Source organism: Homarus americanus, unplaced genomic scaffold (genome assembly GCF_018991925.1).
Source record: "Homarus americanus isolate GMGI-L3 unplaced genomic scaffold, GMGI_Hamer_2.0 scaffold19318, whole genome shotgun sequence".
Classification (NCBI taxonomy): domain Eukaryota; kingdom Metazoa; phylum Arthropoda; class Malacostraca; order Decapoda; family Nephropidae; genus Homarus; species Homarus americanus.
In genome coordinates, this window is record NW_024732238.1 from 5,032,657 (window position 1) to 5,058,678 (window position 26,022).

The 26,022-nt window shown below is 42.5% G+C and overlaps 1 protein-coding gene across 4 annotated transcripts in view; it reads right to left on the reverse strand.

Annotated features, from left to right (window-relative positions):
- The window catches only part of LOC121868365 (outer dense fiber protein 3-like), a 41,924-nt gene continuing 15,902 nt past the window's right edge, over window positions 1-26,022 (reverse strand). Inside the window, exons 2-9 of one of the 4 annotated variants that reach the window (XM_042368894.1) lie at window positions 23,236-23,344; window positions 10,023-10,145; window positions 9,495-9,671; window positions 8,725-8,984; window positions 8,244-8,450; window positions 6,623-6,829; window positions 5,365-5,580; window positions 1-3,233 (exon numbers count right to left, since the gene is read on the reverse strand). In XM_042368894.1, coding sequence (XP_042224828.1) covers window positions 3,156-3,233; window positions 5,365-5,580; window positions 6,623-6,829; window positions 8,244-8,450; window positions 8,725-8,984; window positions 9,495-9,671; window positions 10,023-10,145; window positions 23,236-23,344 — 1,377 coding nt within the window. In that variant the 3' untranslated portion in view covers window positions 1-3,155. Of the gene's footprint in view, window positions 3,234-5,364; window positions 5,581-6,622; window positions 6,830-7,111; window positions 7,328-8,243; window positions 8,451-8,724; window positions 8,985-9,494; window positions 9,672-10,022; window positions 10,146-23,235; window positions 23,345-26,022 lie in introns of all 4 variants that reach the window. The other 3 variants (XM_042368896.1, XM_042368897.1, XM_042368895.1) reach the window with 3 other exon arrangements.

Sequence of the window (26,022 nt, forward strand, 5' to 3'; positions counted from 1 at the left end):
TAGATGAAAATAGCTTTACTGATGAACTCGTGCCATGTGCATTGAAGTGAATGAAGCCACAATGTTGACACAACTTAAATAGACGTGAAATGAACCACACGACTGTGGCTTAATCTACCCTGCAATATTAATGTGTAACTGGGAAAAATTAAAAAAAAATTATGTCTCTAATTCTAGAAGTAAGTTTGGAAGTAAGCATACAGTATATGCAAACACCTGTAGGGCATAATAATTTCTGAGGTGTTCAGCTATATTCATATCCAGGAAGTATAAAACAGAAATTGTCATAAGAGTTAGTTATATTGAAATCACCTGTAAAAAAGCTCTTGTGTTCCCTTATTCCATATATAACTGTTATACTACTTTTTGGTTGCATTAAAAGCATTCTTTACAAATAATATAATTTTTGGAACTATGCTGTCTTGCTTATGTTTTTGTAAGGACAGGAAAAAAATGTTCATTAGAAGAAGCAATAAGAGAGGTTAAGGTATGCAGCACTGGACGGAGCATGGATATGTGTACAGTACAGGCAGGATGGGGTCATGTGACACGTCTTGAGATGGAGCAAACTTACAGGAGAGCATTACATCACAAGGTAGGATAAACATGTCAATTATCTATGAGAAACCCCTCTGCTATCACTTGGGCCATCAACAACATGTAGGAAATTGGCAAATGCTCAAAACCAATAGGGTATTACATAACAAGGGAGGATAAACATGTTATTGATCAAAGATGAACCCTTGTTATCTTAACATGGATGACATAGGCAAATGCTGAACACCTTTCACACTTCTTTGCTCAGGTGTGTGGGTTGGATAGTATATGACCTATATAATTGCAACTTTGTCAGCTTGCTATCCATTCAGTTGACCTACTGGGTACGTATAGGCTAAACTGTGTTCCAGATTAGGACTCTAGCACTTATTTGAGCAAATGTGATATTAAGTATTAGTTCAACACAAGAGAATGGCCAAGGTGAAATTTGCTAAGCTTTCAGGACTGCCAAAACTACATGTATAACTTTAATAATTTCTCTGCATAATAATTTTAATATAGTTATGCAAAAAAAATTATAAATACTTTTGCACAAATATATAAAGGTGATTGAAGTTATCTATAATTAATCTGGCACATTTTTAAAGCTAAATATATTTAATTTATAGGATAAAACTATCTCTATGGTGGAATATTTTTGTTGGAATATCATCCAAGTCAAAATCTATACATAACAATATATATAAAACACATTTTTAATTTTCATATTATTTATGTCACAACATGCAAAAATCAATGCAAAAATAATCTTAACATGTACTTGTGTGCAGTACAGTATACGGGTATGCATATTATAATCCACACTCAGGTAGTCTTTAGAGCAGTCAAAGTACTACCTATTTGAAATGAAAAATATTCCTCTATATCATCTATTTGTTATATTTAATGTTCAAAATCTGCCCAAATTTATCAATTAAATAAAAGTAGCTGTTGAAATGAAAAATAAGTGGAGCCATGACAGCAACAACCCAAGACCTAGGTTATGTGTCAGTTAACAAGCTGCTGCAACAAACAGTTTTTATAACCAGTCAAAAATACTTCTACAAGTCCAGAGTTAGAAAAGCCTCACCCCAACAGACAAAGAAAACTGTTAACATTATTTTTACAACAAAAATGACAAAAATATTGCTAACGAACATACTAAACTTTCAGTAAACATCTTGTAGTTGGTCAGGCAAGACATTATTACAAAGTGACGTCAAAATGTGAGGTGAAAGAACTCATTTTACATTCATGTCTTGAAACACACAAACCCACTCTGTTCTGTGGCTAAACTGAAATACAGTACTAACTTAAGAGAGATTGGTGTTTATAAATGTGACGTCATACCTGGAAGAAACTTGTATTTAATGAACACAGCCAATGTATCTATGAAAAATGTCATGAATGATCGTGAAATGTGTGGTCGAGTATTAACCTTATACCAGCTGAGCTCACACATAATCTGATGTGTGATCCTCAAGCCAAGTTGATGTCCCTGTGAGGGGTTTATATATTTAATTATCACAAAGATTTTTTTCTTATTCGTGAGATATTTATGCTACACACTATTCTGAGTTTCAATTATGAATTTATAAGGGAAGTATCTGAAACGTTTGCTGTCATGCCTTCTCAACTGAATCGTTTGTGAGAGGCACGAGCAATGGAAGTGCAACCCTCTCAAACATAACCAGATATTACTAGCATTTGTAAGAGCAAATACATCCAAGTTCACTGCAAGAGCACCTGAAAAATTACCACAAGCTTAAAAATATCGGATGCATCTGATATGATATATCATGGTAATTTACAAATGATTTTGATATATCTCAGATAATTTAAATCTTCAAGAATCGTGACCCTGTACAGACTCAGGAGATGTACATATGAGAGTAACTGTGAAGTCATTATACATCACTGGCTGGTATTATTATAAAAAGATGATATCATGAAGTGTATGTCAAACTCTATACAACAAATGATGGTTAGCACCTTTTTCCTTGATGTCTTTATAGAAGAACACTGTGGTGGAATATCTAAAATTATCACCCTCACATGTAATAACTACTGTACTTAATTACCCTCACGTATAATGTACCTCTTGCTAATTATTTATAATTCATTGTGGACACTTCATGTTCTTCCCTTGTTAGAATGTACTACTGCTTGGAAATATATAGTATATACTATACTGTATATATAGTATAGTATATTTTTGAGGGGTTTATAATCTAATTGTCAGGATACAGGTCAATAAGGAATGTCTTGCAGTATGTTTTTCTTATCATTATCTGAAGAAAAAACTGAAACTTCAAGCAATAAACTGAGCCATTCCTGAGTCTTCTTACTACTCGATTATGAAATTCTTAGGATAATGATATTCCTGGGGTAATGTTATGCTTGGGATAGTAACATTTTAGGGATAATGTCATTCTTGGAACAATAAACAGTGCAGTATTATTCTTGGAACAATATTATGATTCTTGGAACAATGTTGTGATTCTTGGGGTGACGATATCATTCGATAAATGTTATTCTCGGATACTCGTAGCTGATGGTGGGGTAGTGGACGTAGCAGCCAGGGTGGGAGGTGGGAGAGGGCCGTCGATTCGTCAGGTTCACTGGTTCCTCAGCTTGCCCAAGTACTGTGAGTGTTTGATACCGAAGCTAAACTCTGGGGTGGTCTTGTTCTCCGACTGAAGGAATGGGAAGAAAAGATTATACGTAAATGGATTAATACTCATTAGTCATCACAAGAACCTGATGACTTTTTTTCTTGTATTATTTAGTTGATACTGTACAATGATTTTTTTGAAATATGGTTGTTAATCACTGGACTTTGAAATAAAGTAAATTGAAAGTAAATAATTCAACTTTAAAATCTACTGAAAAAATATGGTCAGAGTTCAAAATATATTGAAAGTGTATGATTGAACTTAAAAATCTACTGAAAATAAATAATAAAACTTTGGATCTTGTTGAAAATAAATACAGTACAGTAGTTAGACTTTGAAATCCATAGAAATTCCTGAAAGTAAATACCTTAAGTGGAATTTGAAATCAAGTGTCATATAAAATTGGACTTTCAAAATAGAACCTCACTAATTTGACCTCCACCAATTTTAGGTACCGGCTAATTAGTATATTTTTCATATGCCCGAAATATCCAAGTTTTCAGTTAATTGTACGAATTACTTGTACTACTTAAAGTTTGTACGAAATCTACCCATGTGGTCCAAGCGGCCAGCAGGTTGGAACAGGCAGTTTCTCTTTGTGTGGGCCTACGAGGGCACCAATTCGTATACAATACAGAGTATTTGATATGCAGTACAGTACGTATTATATATATCTACCTGCTACCAATACAAACCTTAGTCTCTCTTTTTGTTAATATTAACTTTACTCTATTTTTAGTGATATTTCATTACAATCTAGCCAATACCGTATCTACCAATTTTTTAGATAAGATTATGATTTTTATGAATATTAACTTGGTAAGCAATAAGCATTAGGGCTGGCATAGCAACCAGCCTAGCAACAAGATGGTACCAATACCTGAATATTTAGGCGTTGGTACTGCCTAGGCCTTCAACGAAAGCAATAGCTGGTAGTACAGTACTTCCATTAACTGTATTTTACATGTATAGTACTGTCATTTGAATGGGGTAGAGTCCGAGGATCTCAAATTAGCGAGGCTCAAGTGTATACACAGTATTATTTAAGTTTGAGATGAACACCAAAACAGATACAATTACAAGTAAATATTGTACAGCAGTTCATAGATTATGGGTAGTTAGTGACTGGAAATTTAAGATAAAATAACTAATTCCTCCACTTTGTTAAGATTAGCAGGAGTAAAAAAAAAAACTTCTGGAGATTATAGGAAGTAAAGCATTGACATACTGTATAGTGTATAATTTACAAGGGGATGGAAATAGGGAGAGAGGAGGAAGACAAAGGAGAGATGGAGGTAGAGATAAGAATAATAAAGGAGAAAGAAGGATGCACAAGGATTAAGGAGATTGGACATCTAGGAAGAAGCTGCAGTGTGTGTGAATGAGAGGAGAGCTTAATTATTTGTTGGCGTCGAGTGATTTTGAACGGTGGAAGACACTGTTGATAAGTGATGCTGGCTTGTGTGAAGTCACAGGGATTAATCACATTTGGGGCCTTGAGAGCACCATAGCAGAACATTTTATTATTAATGACAATACTGTATTAAATAAATGACAATGCATAAAGAGAAAATGTACAGTATGTGTGTATTTGCTCGTTTTTGGCCACCCTATACTGTACATCAACCGGGAATTAAAAAGAAATGTTTCTGTAAGTCCTGTTTGATCTCATTTTAATTGACAATAACAATACAGTATTAGACTCATGGCAATTCTAGGTGTGTTTCTCTGTCTCTCTCTCTGCTATTCTCCATTTTCCAATTTATCTCAATGTTACAAGAGGATTTTGTTGAGTCTCTTCTATAATATTAATACAGCTAAGAAATGTTTCAACAATATTTACATCACAACAATGAAGACATACCATTCTTAACAAATTTATTTATTATTACTCATTGGATTCTGAAATTATTCTGTCCTTATTCTCCTGCCGTAGGATTATCATTACTGCAAACGATTAATGCTACTTACTTCCGGGAAAAAACAATGTATTGCACAATGTTTTCAGTATTGTCCTAACACATATAGAAATGATTTTCTGGGATAAAAAGATGGAGCAGATAGTAAGATGCTTCTTCCTGGTTCTTGGTCTTTAACATGACTGCTTACCTGCCTCATCACCCACAACCTCAACAACCTCCGTGGCACCTACCGACTCTGACTTCTCTGGTGAATAAGCATTGGGTGCTGGCTTTTGAGTGTGGTCTGTCGGTAAGGTGGTTTTGGGTGCCATAGTGAAGGCTGGTAAACTGACTCTACACTTGTCCAGGTTGCCAGCTTCATAGGTACCTGGGCCAGGCACCCTCATCTTGTCTACTTCAACAGCAGGGCGAGGAGCCATGGTGAACTTTGGTCCCGAAGGCACATACTGAACCATAGGGAATCATGCTCAAAACTACCTATGTATCTGTCTCATACTTGTAGATGAGTTCTAAAACACTACATAAGTAAATTCAATTGGCATCTTGACAAGAAACGATGACCATATGTGTGCAAGTTACTTTACATATATACAGGAAAGATATAAGGCCAGGACTTATATGTACTGTACCTTTATCCTTCCAGGTTTAGTAATTCATTATGGATGGCTGATCGTTAGCTACCAAAACCTTTGAGTACTGAAGCGGAAGTGATAAAAATTTATGAAAAATCAATCAAGAAGCAAGCAATGCACTTAAAAAAAGAAGACAGTGCAAACTAAACAAATTCAAAATCATCTCTCTGGTCTATAACTTGTATACAGTTGAAATTACAGTACTGATATTGTGCACAAATTACTGATAAATGCAAAAAAAGAAAATTATAAATAATACATGGAATATAATCCTGTATCATGACCACACAGAGGATGAGTAAGAATCAGGTTGGTAATATAAGACAGCAAGTGGTACACAATTATGCATGTGAAACTTAAGCGTGTTAGAAGTTATCCCTTCCCCCACCTGCTGTGTACCCTACTGTGTGGTATTTGTTGTGGTCCCTGTAGTGTGGTCCTCATCTCCACGGTCTTATGAATACTCCCGTGTTGTCCCTTTCTTCTTGTATAGTGTGGTCCTCTCCACCTGTTGTGTACTCTGTCATATTCTTCCCTCAATGGGTAGTACTTCCTACCTGATGGTGTGACTCCCATATGGTATAGTTCTTGATCCCCTCCAATAGTTTGTGTGGTTTTATTATCTCCTCTGGTTGCTTGGATCCAAAGTCTTTAGTTATGTAGCCTTAGTTTCTCTTTCATGTGATCCTGACCCCTCTAATGGCTGTCCCCTTAGATCTTTCATCTGACCCTGACCCTTCTGATGGCTGTCTCCTTTAGGTCCTGATCTATGTGTTGTATGAATATTCCCTCAGTAAGTGTATAATGTGTAAACCGATTTTTCTGTCACGTCAACGCTCTCTGACTCACTACCCACCTTATCTGGAGAGTAGGCATTGGGTGCGGGTCTAGGACTGTTATCAACGATCAGGTCGGTCTTTGGGGACATAGTATAGGCCGGCTGTTTTTCTCTGCACATATCAAGATCACCAGAGTTGTAAGAGCCTGGGCCTGGGAAGTTCATTTTGTCCATTTCGTCAGCAGGTCTGGGAGCCATGGTGAACTTGGGGCCGGAGGGCTGATACTGAACATGAAGATTACATGCAGTTCAGATTGCCAGTGTATAGTGCTATAAATAATGAACTAGTCATGCCTCAGTGAGACATGCAATGTTCATCTAACATCAAAAAAGGAAAAATACAACAAACCTTTTGGTGTAGAAGTGTGTCATTTAAGAGTACCTGTACAACCTTTCATGGTGATCATAAAAATACAGGTGATGAGGTAAGCCGCCTGTGTTTAGTCCTTAACATGACTGCTTACCTGCCTCATCACCCACAACCTCAACAACCTCCGTGGCACCTACCGACTCTGAATTTTCTGGTGAATAAGCATTGGGTGCTGGCTTTTGAGTGTGGTCTGTCGGAAAGGTGGTTTTGGGTGCCATAGTGAAGGCTGGTAAACTGTTCCTACTCTTGTCCAGGTCACCTGCTTCATAAGCACCTGGTCCAGGCACCTTCATCTTGTCTACCTCATCAGCAGCTCGGGGGGCCATGGTGAATTGTGGTCCCAATGTCACATACTGAACCACAGGGAATTATGTTCAACACTCCCTAAGTAACTAATGTACTCCTTTAAGATGAACCCTGACACATGTATAAGTTAGTCTTATAAAATCACACATGTGGAAGCTTATGTATAGAGGAGCGATGCAAAGTAAGGACATTCCTGTGCTATTATCTTCTCAAGTTCAACTACCCGGTATTTATTGTGGCTGAGACTTAAATCAGCTTACTAAATCTTTAAAATGGTCGTGCAAAAAAAAAGATATTATCTATGAAAAATAACACAACAAAAAGTAGACCTTGAACTTATGAGACAGCAGCAAGGTAACTAACATGATCCTAAGAACCATTATATTATTTTCTCTACTAAACAAGTAAGTTACAAATGCAAACCAAAGTATGGAAGAATTTTCTGAATGTTAGCAGCTCCTGGAGAAGTAATTATAGGTGTTGGTAAACTGTAATAAATCTATATTACTTTTGTGAGAAGTTATTATGATCACATCTAGCTGACCTACTCTGGGTCCTTATGTTATGGGGTTGTTTATACAGTACTGTACTGAAGTGTAGTGTTTAACTCCCTTGTTGTGCTGTCTCTGCTCTGAGCTTTCAAGTGGACCCCATTGACTGTTCCTGACCCCAAACTGAGGTATAATTCATTATCCTCGTGTTGTAGGTCACGTGTAGTCCTAAAGGCGAGGTCCTGTGTAATTCCTAATGTTGGGTTATTCGTGCCACTGTTAGTTGGCCAGTGACTTCCTTCTTAGCTGTGTGAATGTTAACCTACTATTATATGATCCCAAAAGGTATTAATGTAACTCCGTACCACTGGTGTAGTATGTCCCTTGAACCCGCTACTATGAAACCCATCAGATATGGTCTCCCATCCCAGTGTGTGACAACTAGTACCCTCTGGCTCACTCCAGTACCCACCTTCTCTGGAGCGTAAGCATTGGGCGCAGGTTTAGGACTGTTATCAGCAGGCAAGTTGGTCTTTGGGGACATGGTAAAGGCCGGTTGTTTCTCTCTGCATTTATTGAGATCGCCAGAGTTGTAAGAGCCTGGGCCTGGGATGTTCATTTTGTCCTCTTCGTCAGCAGGTCTGGGAGCCATGGTGAACTTGGGGCCGGAGGGCTGATACTGAACATGAAGGTAACATGCAGTGCAGGGTGCCAGAGGGTATAGTGCCAAGCTTTATGTGCCACTTATGTCTCAGTTGAAGCGTGCAAAGTGCATTTGATAAAAAATTACAACATCAAAGAAAACACAACTAACCTTTCATAGTGGAAGTATACAGTATCTCTGACTAACACAGTGATCATTACAGTATATCTTCAAAATCAAAAACTAATGTATTACTGTCTTTATCAAGCTGTAAAAAGACAGTAAAGGAAATGAAAGCTGCTGAATGTACCTTCTCAGGACAGTGGGCTCCCGGACCAGGCTTCATGGTGTGGTCGGAGGGGATGGTGGTGCGCTGGCCCATGCTGAAGCTAGGGCTCTTATTGGTCTTGTACCGATCTACCTCGGACTCGTTGTAGGAACCTGGACCTGGCACCTTCATCTTGTCCTCATCAGGCAAGGGTCGGGCAGACATGGAGAAACTTGGGGCTGAGTGCTTGGAGCCTTCCTTAGTAGAGCCCAGCAGGGAGGGGATGGAGTAGCTGTTTGGGGCTGTGGAGGAAAGAGTCCACTTAGCATAGTACAACATAAATCCCTCTTACATGCAGCTGTTTACTTTGATAATGATCCTTCTTTTCATTAGATCCTGTTACCTTTATTTGTACCTAATATACAGTATCCAATAGAGTGAACCAGATAAGTGTTTCCTCAGTAAAGTACTTAAGTTCTAGTCTCCTATTGTCTCCATGTATAATGCAGTATTATGAACTTTCAGAAAATACCATTATAAACATGTGTAACTTCCTATAATCCTACAATGGTGTTAACCTAATGTCAAACCACGCCACGCTTCCTCCCTTAAATACTGAGAGTCTGATACACACCTTGCTCTATCCCTCCCTCAAATATTGATGCTGTTATCTTACATTCATCTTTTAATTTAAAGTGGTCATCAAACATCTAGCCACGTAAGGTAAAAAATAAAATCTTACCGAAGGTTTCCTGGAAGTTAAACAAAATCTTTCTTTGAGACAACAACAAACGGAATGATTTTCAGCAAACCTGGAGCATCTGAGGGTTTCCCATCGTCAGTCTTCACGCCGAAGGAGAAGCTCGGGGACGACTCGCACACCTTGGCCTCAGCCTTGTCGGGAGAGTAGTCACAGGGGGCTGGGGTGAGGTGCATCTTTGGGTCTTTAGGCCTGATGTGCATGGAGGCTCCCACTGGCTCATCCTTACCTGGAAAACAACACCACAAGAATGTCATCCATGTTTCTGAGTACTTGAGGAAGGAGAGAAAAGCTAGTCATACGAGGGAGGCATCAAGGTGTAAACATAAACAACATTTCCAAAGGTACTGTATTAAGCACCTGAGTTATATCCTGTGTATGAGTAGCTTCATTGACAGTTATGTACGTGAGATAAGGAATACTCGTAAATTGGACTTCCCCCATATCAATAAAGGTCCCGTCAAAAAATAAGATGAAATTAAATGGTGGAGCTAAACTAATTCGTTCACCAAAATAAGACATACAGTAGATCTAGGTTGAAATTTATCAGTATATCTAAGATACATAAGTTGTAACTGACCCTTGTTGGAGAGTCCAGTGACGTTGTATTGGCCGGGTCCTGGTCCAGCTTTATCGGGCCTAGCTTCATGACGGCTACCCATGGTGAAGGCCGGTGGACGGTTCTTGGTCGCTCCACCTGAGCCTGAGGAGCAAAGCCATCTCGTTAACACATCTGGTTCATATAACACCTGGTTAACACAACATCTGTTTAACATGACACCTAATAAACATGACCTCTGTTTAACACGCTATCTGGTTAACACAACTAGATATGTTATGCCCTGTATTAAGTCATCACATCACCTGTGTTATAGGTGTACATACATACCTACATACATACAACCTTACATATGAATGCAAAATAACATTGAAGAATACCTTGTACAGGGGAGAGGGAGGGAGGGAGGGAGGGAGGGACTTAAGTCTATACAGTACCTCTGATTTAATTCTCCATCCTAACCAGACACTAAGAACTAACCTCAAACATTTTCCCTTCATGACTAAAGTAACGGTAATAACAAACACATGAACACGTTATCCTTCGCATCTAGTGTGAGATTAAAACAATATATATCCAAGTGTTACAAAAAGCCAAAAAAAAAAAAAACGATAGAGGTATTTTGTTTGTGGTATGAGGCAGGTGGTGGTGGGTAGTGGAGAGCCTGGGGTGTACAATGGCCTCTAGTGTAGGGTGGAGCACGCACACACACACACACACACACGTACACTCCCTCAAAACAAAGGACACGGGCAGTATAACACCACCTGTATTTTAACAACCAGTAATTACGGGTAATTCCTCACTGACATGTTACTGGCTTACAAACAAGTATTCATTTAATTAGTCAATGGGAGGTAGAAAAGTGTGTGTGTGTGTGTGTGTGTGTGTGTGTGTGTGTGTGTGTGTGTCAGACTGCCTACATCCACCAAGGTTACACAATAAACAGCCTTCATTCTCCACATAGTGTCCAGGTGTTCCTTTTGAGAACGTCTCTTTTTTTTTCAGTAACTTGGTCCACCTTCAACTAAATTTATGAATGGGACGCTATTTATCATGATTGTTTTATTTTTCTCTTCAGAATAAACATCCTCCAGAACATTCAGGTAACATCCAGAGAAAATTACTATTGTGTCGTGACCTCGAGACTGCCACCCCAGAATGAGTTAGTCGCCACGGGAGTCACAGTTATATTTCTACACTGTGTCGACCTTAACCAGTACTTTTTATGGTGGACGTGTTCAAGTACGCCTCAAGCCTTCCTAACAATGATAGTTATTCCCACACACTGCTAAGAAAAAAAAAGGCTTCATTAATAATATTTGCCACCCATTTGCATCACCTGAAGACTACACATCCTAAAATATTAACCTAATTATAGTTGGGTTAGGTTAAAGTAGGTTAGTTTTGTTTAGGTTAGTGTAGCTTAGAATAGGTTAATCTAGGTTAGAATGTACAAAAGTGCACTGCCCACATAATAGAGCCTTCACCCTGAGACCACCTCCTCCTCCTATGTTCATGTTTAGTGTGTATGAAAACCAACGCCTGGAATCTGAGGAAGACCCCCCTCTGCTGGCTCTACATCAACCACCCTCACCTTTTAACCAACTGACCTTAAAACAGAGGGAGGAGATATTATTACACGATAAGACATAGTGTGGATGTGGAGAAGCTGAGTGTGTGATGGGTGATACAGTAATACGGGAGGTGTTCATCTTGTTACAAGCTGAAGGCACCGTCACACCCAGCCCTAACCTTCCTTTGTTTATTCTACCATCCCATCTATTCCCCTCACGTTCCATCTGTCATCCCTGTTCCACTCCAAGTTCCATCCGTCCTACTACCATTCCATCACTGTTCCACCTATCCCACCATCATTCCATCGCCATTCCATCCCTCTTCCACCGCCGTTCCAACCGTCCCCCGCTCCATCATGGCTGCCCTGCTCTCGGCATCATATTTTCCCCAGGCAGGGCAAGATCCTGCCACACAGCCGGTGAAGCCCTTCATGGCGTGATGGATGTCAGGCTAGTGAGGGAGGGAGGGAGTGGACCTGTGTGGTGTAGGGAGGACCTGAGAGAGAGGGAGAGATAGAATAGGGAGGGAAGGAGAGGTAGGGAGGATAGATGGGTGGACTGGTAGTTGTCCTCCAGACTCGTCCACGACCACCTGGTCAAGAGGACAGCGGTACACGCCCTTCCTGTTGCAGGTGAGAGGAGGGCCAGGCGTGGGTGGCACTACCTTGTCTAGGATGCCTCTACCATTTCCTTCTTACAGTATTCTCTACCATACACTACTATCAACACCACACAACCACTACTACTACTACTACAACACAGCATCTCAACCACTACTACCTGCCACTATCCACTAGCTATCATCACCATTACCCACAACCATCACCACTATTACCACCACCACCACTATCATCACGACTATCTCAACCACCAACACCACTCCTTCACGCACTCCTCTCCCGTGACACACTCAAACTCCTCACGTCAAGGTATTAGTGAGTTTTTATGACATGAAGATTTTGTTATTATAATATTTTTTTGTTGGAGGGAGAACTATTTATAGCAACTAATGAGTGGTGTGTGTGTGTGTGTGTGTGTGTGTGTGTGTGTGTGTGTGTGTGTGTCAGAGGATACCGTCATGCGAAGATTGGTGATGTAAGCGACTGATTCTGCATTATGAATACACACACACACACAAACACACAATTACACCTACACCAACACTCGCATCACACCCACACTTACACCTACAACACGCCCACACTTACACCTTCATCAAGCCCACACCCACACAGGAGGCAACACAGGCTGGATTAGTTAAGGTCAAAAGACTTTCACTGATGATTCTGACCTTGACCAAGCGAGGTAAGATGGCACTACTACCACCATCATCACAATCACTACCACCATTACTACGACCTACCACCATTACTACCCCTACCACAACCACCACCCTTACCACCATTATCACTACCATTACCATCCCTACAAACCATTATCACAACTTATATCACCATTACCATAACAACTACCCCTATACCATTACCACAATTACTACCCCAACCACCATCATTACCACCACACAGTTACCAATAGAGGTTCACCTGCCCACCTCATATGCCCAGGTGTCAGTAAATGAGTCATTGTAACCTTTTCCTGTTGTGCCCAGTCTAGTACTTACGTCATACTGGAAGGGGCATTTAGTACAGCAGGTGTGTGATGCCGGGCAGGTCTGTGGTGCAGGGCAGGTGTGTGGTGCAGGGCAGGTGTGTGGTGCAGGATAGGTATGTGATGCAGGGCAGGTGTGTGGTGCAAGGCTGGTTTGTAATACTGAACAGGTGTGTGTTTGATGCAAAAAACAGGTGTGTGGAGAGTTCGCCACCACCTGCACGTAAGCACACACACACACACACAGGTAACATGGGTAACACTGACGCCTTTAGTAATGTTGACCTTGAGGAGGTAGATGTCAGGTGAGGCTCCACCGCCCAGGCCGCCCACACCCAAATCTGTGACCCCCTGACCCGTGAAGGCCGCGGCGACCCGGAGAGAGCAAGACACGTCACTCCCCCCACCCTCCCCCCCAGCAGGAGTTATTACTGCACCACACACCACCTGGGTCTGCCTCCTGTCACCTGTGTCACGCAAGCTACCACACTCATCTTAATTCCTCTGGATCTAGTCACGGTCTGGAGTAATTTAGGTGCTTCAGTAATCGTTGGTATCTGCAGAGTCTCACAACACAGGTTTAAGAGCACCGAAGTATACGGATTATGAGAAGGAGGAGGTGGGTGGTGAAGCTCCGTCGGGAACAATAGGTCCTGGCATCTACCATCAACACCCTCGTATTACATACCGCCCCTGGATGGTACAACACAGGTGGCGAGGAGCGTCATCCGTGGCACAGTGGCCGCCGACCCGCGTCACGAGCTGGTGGTGTGACGTCATGCCCCTCAGTCTCAGGTCACGCCCCCCCTTCCTCTCATCAAGCTCCTCCCTCCCCCCCCCTTCCCCCTCCAAGCATACAGTGCACCATACCGTTTTCCTCATCACTAGACACCACCTCTCTTACCAGTCACCACCACACACCATCTCCCTCACCACAACACATCACAGAGAATTAAATACCGTTCACCATCGGATCTCAAATAACAACACACAACGTAAAGAAAAGCCTAGGAAGTACTCAGTGAGGGAAATACCTCAGAGGAAGGTTCTCACTCCTTTCTGGGAATTCCGTCATTGCACCCCCAGGCAGGCGAGTGGACATGGACGCCATTTAAGGTGAAGGGATACAGTTGTTTATGTGTGAAGAATAATAGATGAGAGAGGGCGAGTAAGTTACGAGTCTTACACCATCCTGCTCACTGTAAACACACACACACACACACACACACGAGTGACATCACCAGGATCATAGCAAAGGATAGTGTCACCATCATCAGGGACAGTGGTAGTGGTGTTGGTGGTGGTGGTGGTAAAGTGGTGGTTGGTAGTGATGTGGTTGTTGGTAGTGATGGTGGTTGTTGGTAGTGATGGTGGTTGTTGGTAGTGATGGTGGTGGTTGGTAGTGATGGTGGTTGTTGGTAGTGATGGTGGTTGTTGGTAGTGATGGTGGTTGTTGGTAGTGATGGTGGTTGTTGGTAGTGATGGTGGTTGTTGGTAGTGATGGTGGTTGTTGGTAGTGATGGTGGTGGTTGGTAGTGATGGTGGTTGTTACTTGTTAGTGTTGAAGTGTCTGTCTCCCTTACCCGTCCAAATCTGAATCCTCCACCCACAACCCACCCCCTTCCACCCATAACCTATCTCCTCCACCAGCAATTCACCCCCTCCTCCACACAGAGAGAGTTCATCAACAGCTTCACATCACCACAGGTTTATCAGCTTTGAGGTTCTGCTAGGTGATCAGGGCAGGTGGCCAGGCGTCTCTTCTTAGGTTAGGTTAGGTTAGGTTTTATCTCCAGCAGGTGCAGTAGGAGTGTACCCAAGCCTGACGACGCAGCACACCTTCAGATCACATCATATAAAAAAAAAATTATATACTGTTCTTGGTACCGCATACCTGAGGACGCCCACACACAGGTGAACCTCCCGAGTGTTGGACCAGCAAAGCTCACAGGTAAACGTTCCGGCCTTGTGATGGCGACTCGGGCAAGGCACGTCCGACCTTCATACCCCTGTACCTGCCACTACCACACTATCATCCCCTCCCCCAAACCACGTCCTTACTCTTATATACACGTCGTCCTTACTCTTATATACACGTCGTCCTTACTCATACATACACGACGTCCTTACTCTTGCCAAACTCTCAATCCCTCTTCCTCTCTCTCTCTCAGCAGTCATATGTCCTCACTCTTACCACACTCACAACCACAAATATTCACTCTCTCATCTTACCCAGACCATTGTTCCGTATCCTGTCTACCCAAAGTTCTCAAAAAGACGTGTGTGTGTGTGTGTGTGTGTGTGTGTGTGTGTGTGTGTGTGTGTGTGTGTGTGTGTGGGTGTGTGTGTGTGTGTGTGTGTGTTCTCTCAAGACACCAAGAGGTACTCCAAACTCGTGATGCAGACATGACCCGACAGACCTCAAGGTGTGGTGAGAGGGGAAAGGTGTTATAGGTCTCCCATTCTCCTTAATGATTTACTTGGATGCTGAAAGAAAGGTAGATTAACCCTTTGAGGACGATGGAACCTCAGATTATATCTCAGTAAACTACGAAGGAACCTCAAGAGTAAACTAAGAAGGAACCTCAAGAGTAAACTAAGAAGGAACCTCAAAGTAAACAACGTTAGCTGGAATCTCAAGTGTAAAGCTAAGTAAATCACCAAGGAACCTCATAGTAAACAGAGGTAAACAAAGAAGGATCCTTACAGTAAACTAAATATTAGCAAGAACCTCAGAGCCAACTTCAGTAAACTACACAAAAACAAGTCTCTGAGAGAATCTTGGCCCTGGTGTGTTCAGTGTAGGTGTCGTAGGCATGATCCAGAGGCGGCCGTACGGGACACTCACCTCAGTCATTTCATTCACTCCTCAAACCAACACCAGTTTTCTCACTCAGATCCTAATTCATCGTTCTTTATATCTGTATCGTCGGGGAGTTTTGTTCACGGCACATTCTGTGGGCTGTTTGTAGATGCGATAGATACGGGAGGAAAAGAGGAAACGAAGAAAATTAGCAGCAGGTGTGGGGTAGCCGGGCCTGTGTAAGAGGTGAGTCACACAGGCGGCATCACACCCACACAGAACCCCGTGACGTCACCCTCTCTTATCATCCACTCCACCAATTAAAAGTTTTAAACGTACGGTCGCCCTGAGTGTGAATTCTTTGTATATTTTTAGTGGGTTTGGCTTTAAACACTAAGCCCTAAATATAAAAACAAAAACACGTAGTCCTCAGTGCACACAGCTATATAAATATTGATATCTCCGGGTTGTGAACTAATCTTCATCGGGACTCGTCAAAAATCCAAGGAGTCAGTATTCTCTCACTCCCACGTTCGCCTATGATCCGAAGGCCTGGCGGGCCAGGTAGGGCGGGGCCTCGGGGCGGGCGTGGGCATAGTGCAACCAGGAAGAACCTGCCATGTTTGGGAAAGAGGATCCCGACGCTCACCCCAACCTCCCCCCACCTTTCATAGCACACCCTTTGTTTACCTCCGAGCTTCTTACTAACACGTCAGCTATTTGCTAACTCACTCAGTGCGCTGTTAGCTAATGGTCTCAAGTGTGTGTGTGTGTGTGTGGTAAGGAACACGCTGGCAGGACGACCATCAGCCGGTCTATCTAACGTGGACGAGACCCGCTACAAGAAACATTATGGGTGTCGGGCCGGCCATGTAACACTCTCTAATTATACACTCAGGTCGTCCCTCACACCTTCACCCACCAATTACCCGAATTATATGGATGAGCTACATATGTTTAACTAATTCAACAGTGAGCTGAGCGAACCTCCACCAACACACAACGATCCATCTTTATAAATTTTAACCCCCGAGATATTCTGAGTGTGTTACTAGTGCACTCAGACAACGATAGCTAAGAACAGACATCGGCAACGTTCTTAGTTCATTAATAACATTTGCTTAACACTCAGTTCATTAAATACAATTATCAACACAACTCATCAGTCATACGTCCTCACTGTTACCACACTCACTCTCAACCACACCTCGTCCTCACTGTTACCACACTCACTCTCAACCACACCTCGTCCTCACTGTTACCACACTCACTCTCAACCACACCTCGTCCTCACTGTTACCACACTCACTCTCAACCACACCTCGTCCTCACTGTTACCACACTCACTCTCAACCACACCTCGTCCTCACTGTTACCACACTCACTCTCAACCACACCTCGTCCTCACTCCCAAACTCCACAAAAACTCGAGTACCAACGTAAATGAACCTAGATGAGCCTTATAGGAACCTCAGCAACACTCTCAGCTATAATGTCATCTCAGCACCCTGGATAAGAGCTGAGGTGAGAGGTACTGGTCAGGGCGAAGCAACACGGGAAGTAGTATGAGCGGGGACACCAGCAGTATAGCAGTAGTAGGAAGGGCAGCAGGAGTGACAGGCTGGGGGTACAACATCTGTTTCCTCTGGGTCATCGTGAGGGTGAAGGAGTGAAGGCAGGATGGCAAGGAGTCCTCATCAATACTCTATGATAGTCAAGGTACATCATCTGCCATCACCAGCGTCAATGATTATGATTATTAAGTCTCATCCTCAGGTGTGGCTGTACGGTGGGCTGCTGTAAAGGTTCAGTCCTGGGTATCGAGACAAAAACAACGTCTCTCTGGGTACTGTGGATGTTTGCACCATCTGACGGGTCTCCGAACGTGTTGACCTATGAGAAAACATCGGATATCCATTTGACAGATCAAGAGGTCATGTTAAATGATTTAATATTCGATATTAAGTTATAAAAAGCCACTGACCCTCTCACTATATTGCCGCCTGATGGTGCATAAATGTTTAGAGACAATTTGCCTCCTCAACATCTCATTCATACACAACATCAAGGACAGACCATCTCCAGTAAGTAGTCACACCAGTCAAACAAAACTTCAAATCAATTCACCAGCAGTGTGTCAGGTCTGGTGGCCAGAAACCATAAACACATTAATGTTCTTTTTTCTCTCACAGTGACTCATGACTCACGGCTCTCATACTATGACTCATTATTCGCCAACTTCCTATTTGTGAGATTTTGAGTCCATGGCCAGCGGGGTAGGGGTAGGGGGGGGGGGAGTAGACATGGGCCCGCCACCTTGACCCACGCCCATACTCGGTGTCGCTCTGCAAGTTGAAGGCTGCCCGGGTTTTCTAACCGCAGCTGGGCTAAGCTTTCTCTGTCCTGATGGTGAGGGCCTTGCTACTGCCCCGCCATATGTTGTCTAGTAACACATACACACATAAACATACACATACACAACTGGTAATTATCCACGTCATCTGTTTTCCGCCTAACAAAGTCTAATTGCGATCCCGGAAGTTTTTTTTCCTGGTTAAATCTAATGACGTTTATGAACAAGTATACAGAGAGATCTGGTGAAATGTGCACAGTAGATTGTATACACATGATGGTGTATATCATCCAGTATAGATGATTAAAAATACTTTACTCTTTGTATTAGGAATTAGTTTACTACTACTATAGCCTGAGGAGAACACCGCATCCGAGGGTAACAGTGGCTGACGGTGAGTCCTTCGGCAGGCAGGTGTTCCTCAGGTATAGCACCACCACACCTGTCCTCGTTGTCGCTGCTCACTCCCTCCACCTTCCCCTTAAGTAATGCACGCCCTCCCTCGCCCACGCCCTTCTCCTTTGTGGGCGTGGGTGTGGGAGGTGAGTGCCGTACATGGTGGTGGTGAGGGAGGCTAGCCTTTGTTTCTGTCAACCTCTTGTTTACCTCAACCATCACCACACACACACACACACACACACACACACACACACACACACACACACACACACACACACACAATACTTATAAATATATAAACTTGTGTACAATGGAGTAGTCACTAGAGGGCGTTTGAGAAAATACTGAGAGATCTGAGATTATTTAGAACCAGTCTGACCATCGAACACCTCTCTTAGACACATGCTTATTCGATCCACTAGAGAACTGTGACGCCATCTAAAAACGTTCGTAAAATAACAACAAAAAGTAACATTTACCCCTTGACAAATCGCAATCACATACTACTGATTAACTACCATCGATAGACCCGGATCAAGTTGGCGATTTATTTTAGTATTTTAGCCTGTGTACAAAATAAATGGCCTTCACACGTACACAAGGCCCCATGTGAACAGATTACGCATGCGGAATAAGCGACAGCGTATATGACGTGGAATATTAAACCCAAGAGTACTAAGTTTGATTAAGTTAGGTCCAGTCGCTGAGTGTTTACTGATATATATGATTATTATATACAGTACACAGGCTTTTAATACCCAGCTCTAGTAAAAAAAAAAATTAAAAAATAAAAATGCGATGAATGGACCTGGGAGCATAGCAACGGGTTAATTTTATTGAATTTTTTGGCAACACCTGCATGGCATTTAGCTATACAAAGACGATATAAATGTAATAGTATTCTTGTTATCAGTTTTATTATATATTATTTGTTATCATTATTAACACGTGCAGTTATCATCGAAGTGCAGAATGTTACTAGACCACAACAACGTGGTGACAGGTGGCCGTCGACGCTGCCGGTACCTCTTGCTAATATCATTCCACTCAACGCACACCACCGCCCACTGTCAGCGTAATACTTGGTGGTAATGAGGGGGGCACACACACACACACACACACACACACACACACACACACACACACACACACACATCGATAATGGTTTGCCGTCCCAGTCAGGTAAGATACTGTGCTTTAAAAAAATCCTCATAGATATCAACAGGCGGTCATCTTTTTGCTTCATCTTCCCAACAAACACCGCATCAAGTTTCACCAATGATATAAAATTCTGGTCGATTTTCACCAAATTTTGGGCTTATTAGAGACTTTATTGCAAGTTGCAGAGAATTATTGCAAGGTTTATTTTACAAGGTCCTTCATTCACTGTTCAGGCTCTGCATTATACATTTACTATTCACGCAAAAGACATTAAATTTGCTGATGACATACGTATTTATTGATGTATAACATGACAACCTGAGACTATAGCAGTGAAGATAATTTTACCCCATGTTAAATATTACAAAATTATACAGGTTTTCAGCATTGTGTATTTACCAGATTTAAATGAAACTTAATTATTTACAGACTAGAATTTAAATGATAAATACTGGGAATTAGATATCAATATTCTTCTTTTGTTAGTCTTTTGTATTAAGCATTGTTGACACGGGGCTTCCTTGGCTATATTTGGCTTTACTTAACAGTCTGCGGCGTTCGTAAATACACATTGAATGTTATAAAGCAAGAGACTCGACCAACTAACACTTAACTCCCATCAACCTAACCCGTTATAGATATTTCAGACTCACTTAATCACCAGATATATTTACGACATCATTGTGCCTTGGTTATATATGGATGTAAAATATAAGAAACAAAATAAACAAAATCTGGTTATGGAGATATTCACAAACCACTTTCAAGCTCTGGATCAGGATTACCACACAGCCTAAACAACAATGGCGTCTGTTGGTTTATGGTTGGTTTATATAGAGATGGTTTAGTTAATGAGACCTGGTACAAATTTGGCTAGTTGAAGTACTTAAAACTTACATGATGATAAATAATCAAGTCAAGTTGTTAGTGTAATCAGTAAAATAATCTCCTGGTGTTCTTGTTTGACCTTTCTCTCTCTCTCTCTCTCGTTGCTCTCGTTTTAAATACGATTAAATAGATTCACGGACTGTTCTTGCAACAATGAGAGGGGAGGTGACTAGGGAGGGGGTAGACGAGACTAGGAAGAGGGGAGACTAGGAAGAGGGGGGAGACTGAGGGAGGAGACTAGGAAGAGGGGAGACTAGAGACTAGGAGGGTAGGGAGACTAGGAAGAGGGGGAGACTAGGAAGAGGGGGAGACTAGGGAGGAGGGAGACTAGGAAGAGGGGAGACTAGGAAGAGGGGAGACTAGGAAGAGGGGAGACTAGGGGAGGAGGGAGACTATGAAGGGAGGGAGACTAGGAAGAGGTGGGGAGACTAGGAAGAGGGGGAGACTAGGAGGGAGACTAGGAAGAGGAGGGAGACTAGGGAGGAGAGAGACTAGGAAGAGGGGAAGACTAGGAAGAGGGGAGACTAGGAGAGGGAGACTAGGAAGAGGAGGAGACTAGGAAGAGGGGGAGACTAGGAAGAGGGGGGCTAGGGAGGGAGGAGACTAGGAAGAGGAGACTAGGAAGAGGGGAGACTAGGGAGGGAGGGAGACTAGGAAGAGGAGGGAGACTAGGAAGAGGGGGAGACTAGGGAGGGAGGGAGACTAGGAAGAGGGGGGAGACTAGGAAGAGGGGGGAGACTAGGAAGAGGGGGAGACTAGGGAGGGAGGGAGACTAGGAAGAGGGGGGAGACTAGGAAGAGGGGGGAGACTAGGAAGAGGGGGAGACTAGGGAGGGAGGGAGACTATGAAGAGGGGGGAGACTAGGGAGGGAGGGAGAGTAAGGGTGAAGAGTAGGGAGATGGAAGGGGGGGGGGACCCAAACCTAATGTAACAAAATCTACCTTTATTCCAAATCTGTTCTAACATAACCTAACCTAAGTTAACCAAACCTACTCTAACATAATTTAACTTAACCTAACTTAACCTAACTTAGCCAAATTGTGTAAGTGGGATGACACACACAGAGAGAGAGAGAGAGAGTAGTAGTAGTAAAAGTTTGGAGATAAAAGTGACAGGTAATAAAAGTATGAAGGTACAGTGCCAGAGTGAGAGAGCCAGAGAGCCAGGTAATAAAAGTTCTAGTCTCAGGCAGTGGGGCAGGTGACGTGAACATGCATGGTGACGGTGTTGGGGGGGGGGGGACCTCTTCACAGCCTCATAAAGCCTCCCCCCTGAGATTCCATATTTGTTCAGTACACGTCTAGGCTCAGCTGGTGTCTCTCTCTCTCTCTCTCTCTCTCTCTCTCTCTCTCTCTCTCTCTCCATACTTACCTGTCCAGAGTGCCTTTCTAATCGCTGTTTTGGGCACGGGGTAAAATTTTATGTTCATGTCTTCATTTCCAGTTTTACTTGATCAGCGAATCGTTTTCTAATCACTGTTTTGGGAGATAAGAAATCAACTTTACGTCTACCATTTCCCCTCCCGCAACAGAAGTGATCAGCGAATCACCTCCTAATCGTTATATTGGGATTAAGATAAGATTTAGGATTATGTCATAGTTTCTTCGCTCTTACACGATCAGCTAATCCGTTTCTAATCGTTATTCTGAGCTTTAGAAATAATATTCACAATTTCGTTTTCATTTCGCTGATGCTTCTCACATTAATCGGATTTAAACCTTATTATTCCCGGGAGTCAGAGTAATTTTCTCTACATTTGTTATGCCAGAAAGCCAGAGTTAGTTATTATTGGGATAACTGCTTCGATATTTTCTTGGATAATTCACTTAAATGGTATATGGTTATGGTGATGTACCTGGTAGTGTGTGTGTATGGTGGAGGTTATGAGTTTGTTTCTCTCTCTCGCACCGTTATGGCCACAGTTGTTCACGGCCACACAGACACGAGATTGTCCATGAACAATAAAACTAAACCCTGTCCTCACTCATGTGTACAATTCAGAAAGATGAGGAGTAAGGCAGATAAGAACGTAGTAGTAGGTAGTAGGCAGCTACCAAACAGGGAGGTACTACCGCCTGGGAAGATATTGGAAGCATAATGTGTTGTCTTATGGTAGACCCTGCTGCCATATGGCATCACAAAAATTGTGACCAAGTCCCAGGTTGCTGATCTGACTTTCTGCCTCATTTACACACAATTTCAGGGTCTCAATTGTTTCTCTTACTTTGATAACACAACATACATACTGTATATTGTTTCTCACTCTTGATTTATTTTTTTCATTTTTGTATTTATTTATGGTAATTATTATTATTAATATATTATATTTTCTCCCCCCAGGCCCTGATGTGGGTCAGTGACCTGTGCCCGGGTGAGCTAATCCCCGTACAAAAAAAAAAAGATAACACAGGAGGATGAGGAAGAGTGAGTGTGGCGGGGACTTACCGATTGACGACCTGAGGGCTATGGACGCTGGCCCGGGGCTGGTGAACTCTGCAGCAATAGGTCCTCGTCTCTTGGTGGGTGTCCAGTTTCCGTTAGTTTGACCTCCCATCTGTAACACAACACGAATATATTACCTCACTGCTCCCACTTATTACCCTGCACATAAACGTTAGTCTTATTAATAACACAACATACAGCTTCACACACACACACACCAAGAAAATATTAAATTAAATAAAAAAAAATGTAGCCAGAGTAACACAATACGAACGGACACAAATCCCAAATGGTATAAGAAAACAGACTGGTGAAAAGTACTGCAAACCGGTGAGGGACTGAGGTTGGTGCTACAAGTCACTTGCCTCTGATGTGAAGTGGTCATTGTAAGAGGGTGGGGGCTATGTGTTGGTGTGGCCGGGAGGGTAGGCAGGTAGGGTGGCCACTTATTAAGGGGAGGGTTAGAGTGGCCACTTATTAGGGGTGGGACAGGATGGGATGGAACGGGGGGGCGAGGAAGAAGGATGGGATGGAGTGTGGCACTACTCTTTTGGTTCGACCATTGACGCTCCCGTGATCACTGGTGACAACCGAGTCTCCTGCTATCCCATGACGAACACCAGACCACCACCCTTAACCTGGCTACTGTCTTGACCACCACCCTCCGACCCAAACACAATCTCAATACTATTAAGAAAAACGAAACTCCACTTGCTAATACCGCTTCAAAAAAAAAAAAAAAACACACACACACAAAAACAAGGACAAACGCTAAAAGCTATAAAACACGCTATAGTGTGGTGGAATGCTACTGGTGAGCTTCTCCCCCTCCCACGCCTGACTATGATCCAGGTAACAAGATCCTCGCATGTTCCGGTGCCTAACACTAACACGCTTACCTCCCTGTTACCTGTCAATATACAGTGTAAGTAATTTTGACACGTAGGGTTTAAAAGAACAACAGAGAGGGGAGGGAGGGTTGGTTTTCACAGTAGTAGTAGAAGTAGTAGTAATAGTAATAGTAGTAGTAGAAGTAGTAGTAGTCGTAGTAGTAGAAAATAGTAATAGTAGGAGTGAAAAGCAATATTTTGAGAAACGAGATATTTTCTATAATTCTTTAAGAACGAAGTTATTTTCTTATTGTGTAAAGTGAGGCAAAGACGGCAAGGAGGTCAGACTTACAACTGTCTATTGATTGTGCATAATGGACCCAAGACGGCCCCGACATTGATCTGCCAGCCAGCCTTACGTTCCTCCTTCGTCAGGTTCACCTACTACAGTATTTTCAACTCCTACGGTTCTTTGTTCTTTTGTTTCGTCTTTTTTCATGTTAATTGTTTGCCCCGATTCGTTCCTTTCTTTGTTTACATTTTGCCCCGATTCGTTATTCATTTGTTTGTGGTTTAATTTTAATCGTTATTTTTACATTTACAATTTATTCCAATTCCTTCTTATGGTTTCATCTGATTCGTTGGGCTTTTGTTTCTGTCTGTTTATAGTTCGATTCCTTTTTCATTACTTTATAGTGTTTATGATTCGCCTTCAATTATATAGATGCAGAACGAGTTGCTGGCATGCTAACCTTGCTTAATATATCTGAGTGATATTAATCTAAAACCTGATTTACGAATGATTTAATTATGTAAAGTGAATCAGGTGAAAATACACTGTCAGTTGATGACTAATATGACGATAAAACTTACTAGTATAAATTTACGAGACTTGTGGGTGGGTGTGTGGGTAATTTTAGGTTTGTTTTGACCACCCACATCTTCTACCCACATTTACCCACTCACCCACACCTTCACTACCCACCCACCCACACCTTCAGTACCTACCTACCCACATCTTCTACCCACCCATGACTGTCCTTGACCTGAGATGAACGTAGTGTAGAAAGTAGGTGCACGGTGCGAGAGGAGGACCAGCTAACCCCTCTCTGCCACCCTTGACATTTGACACTAAAAGACCCAGCTTATTGACACTCACTCCAAGGATGTTATTCTTTGTCGTGACTCGTGTGTGTGTGTGTGTGTGTGAAATTTATCAATATTACCATTCCCATCATTTTTAATCTCTGTTACTATAGATGCAACCACCACTACCATCACCCCAGTAACTAAATCACACGCCAGCAACAACACTCACCCACCACAACACCTACCCACAGCAACACCTACCCACCACAACACACGCCCACCACAACACACACCCACCACACGCCCACCACATCTAATCACACTCCCATAACGGGTTATCACAACATATCCATTATAAAAACTTGTAGTGTCCTAAGTGGTGGTAACATATAGAAGTAAATAACCAGTAATTGACCAGGGACAAAAAACATTATCCTTAGGGGACACTTGGTGATGGTGGTGGTGATGGTGGTAGAGGTGGTGGTAGAGGTGGTGGTGGTAGAGGTGGTGGTGGTGGTAGATGTGGTGATAGTAGTGTGTGTGTGTGTGTGTGTGTGCGTGTGTGTGTGTGGCGTGGGTAGCGTGTGGACCGACAAGAAACAGCCATGCCAGAAGCTTCTATGACCCAAACCTAATGTGTTTCTTCTCTTGTTTCTTCATCTGGTGGTAGTGGTAGTAGTTGTGGTGATGGTGGTGGTGACAGTGGTAATGATAGTAGTGGTAGCGGCGATAGTGGTGGTGATAGCAATAGTAACAGTGGCGATTGTGGTAGTAGTGATGGTAATTGTGGTGGTAGTGATGGTAATTGTGGTAGTAGTGATGGTTGCGGTGGTAGTAGTGATGGTTGCGGTGATAGTAGTAGTGGTAGTAG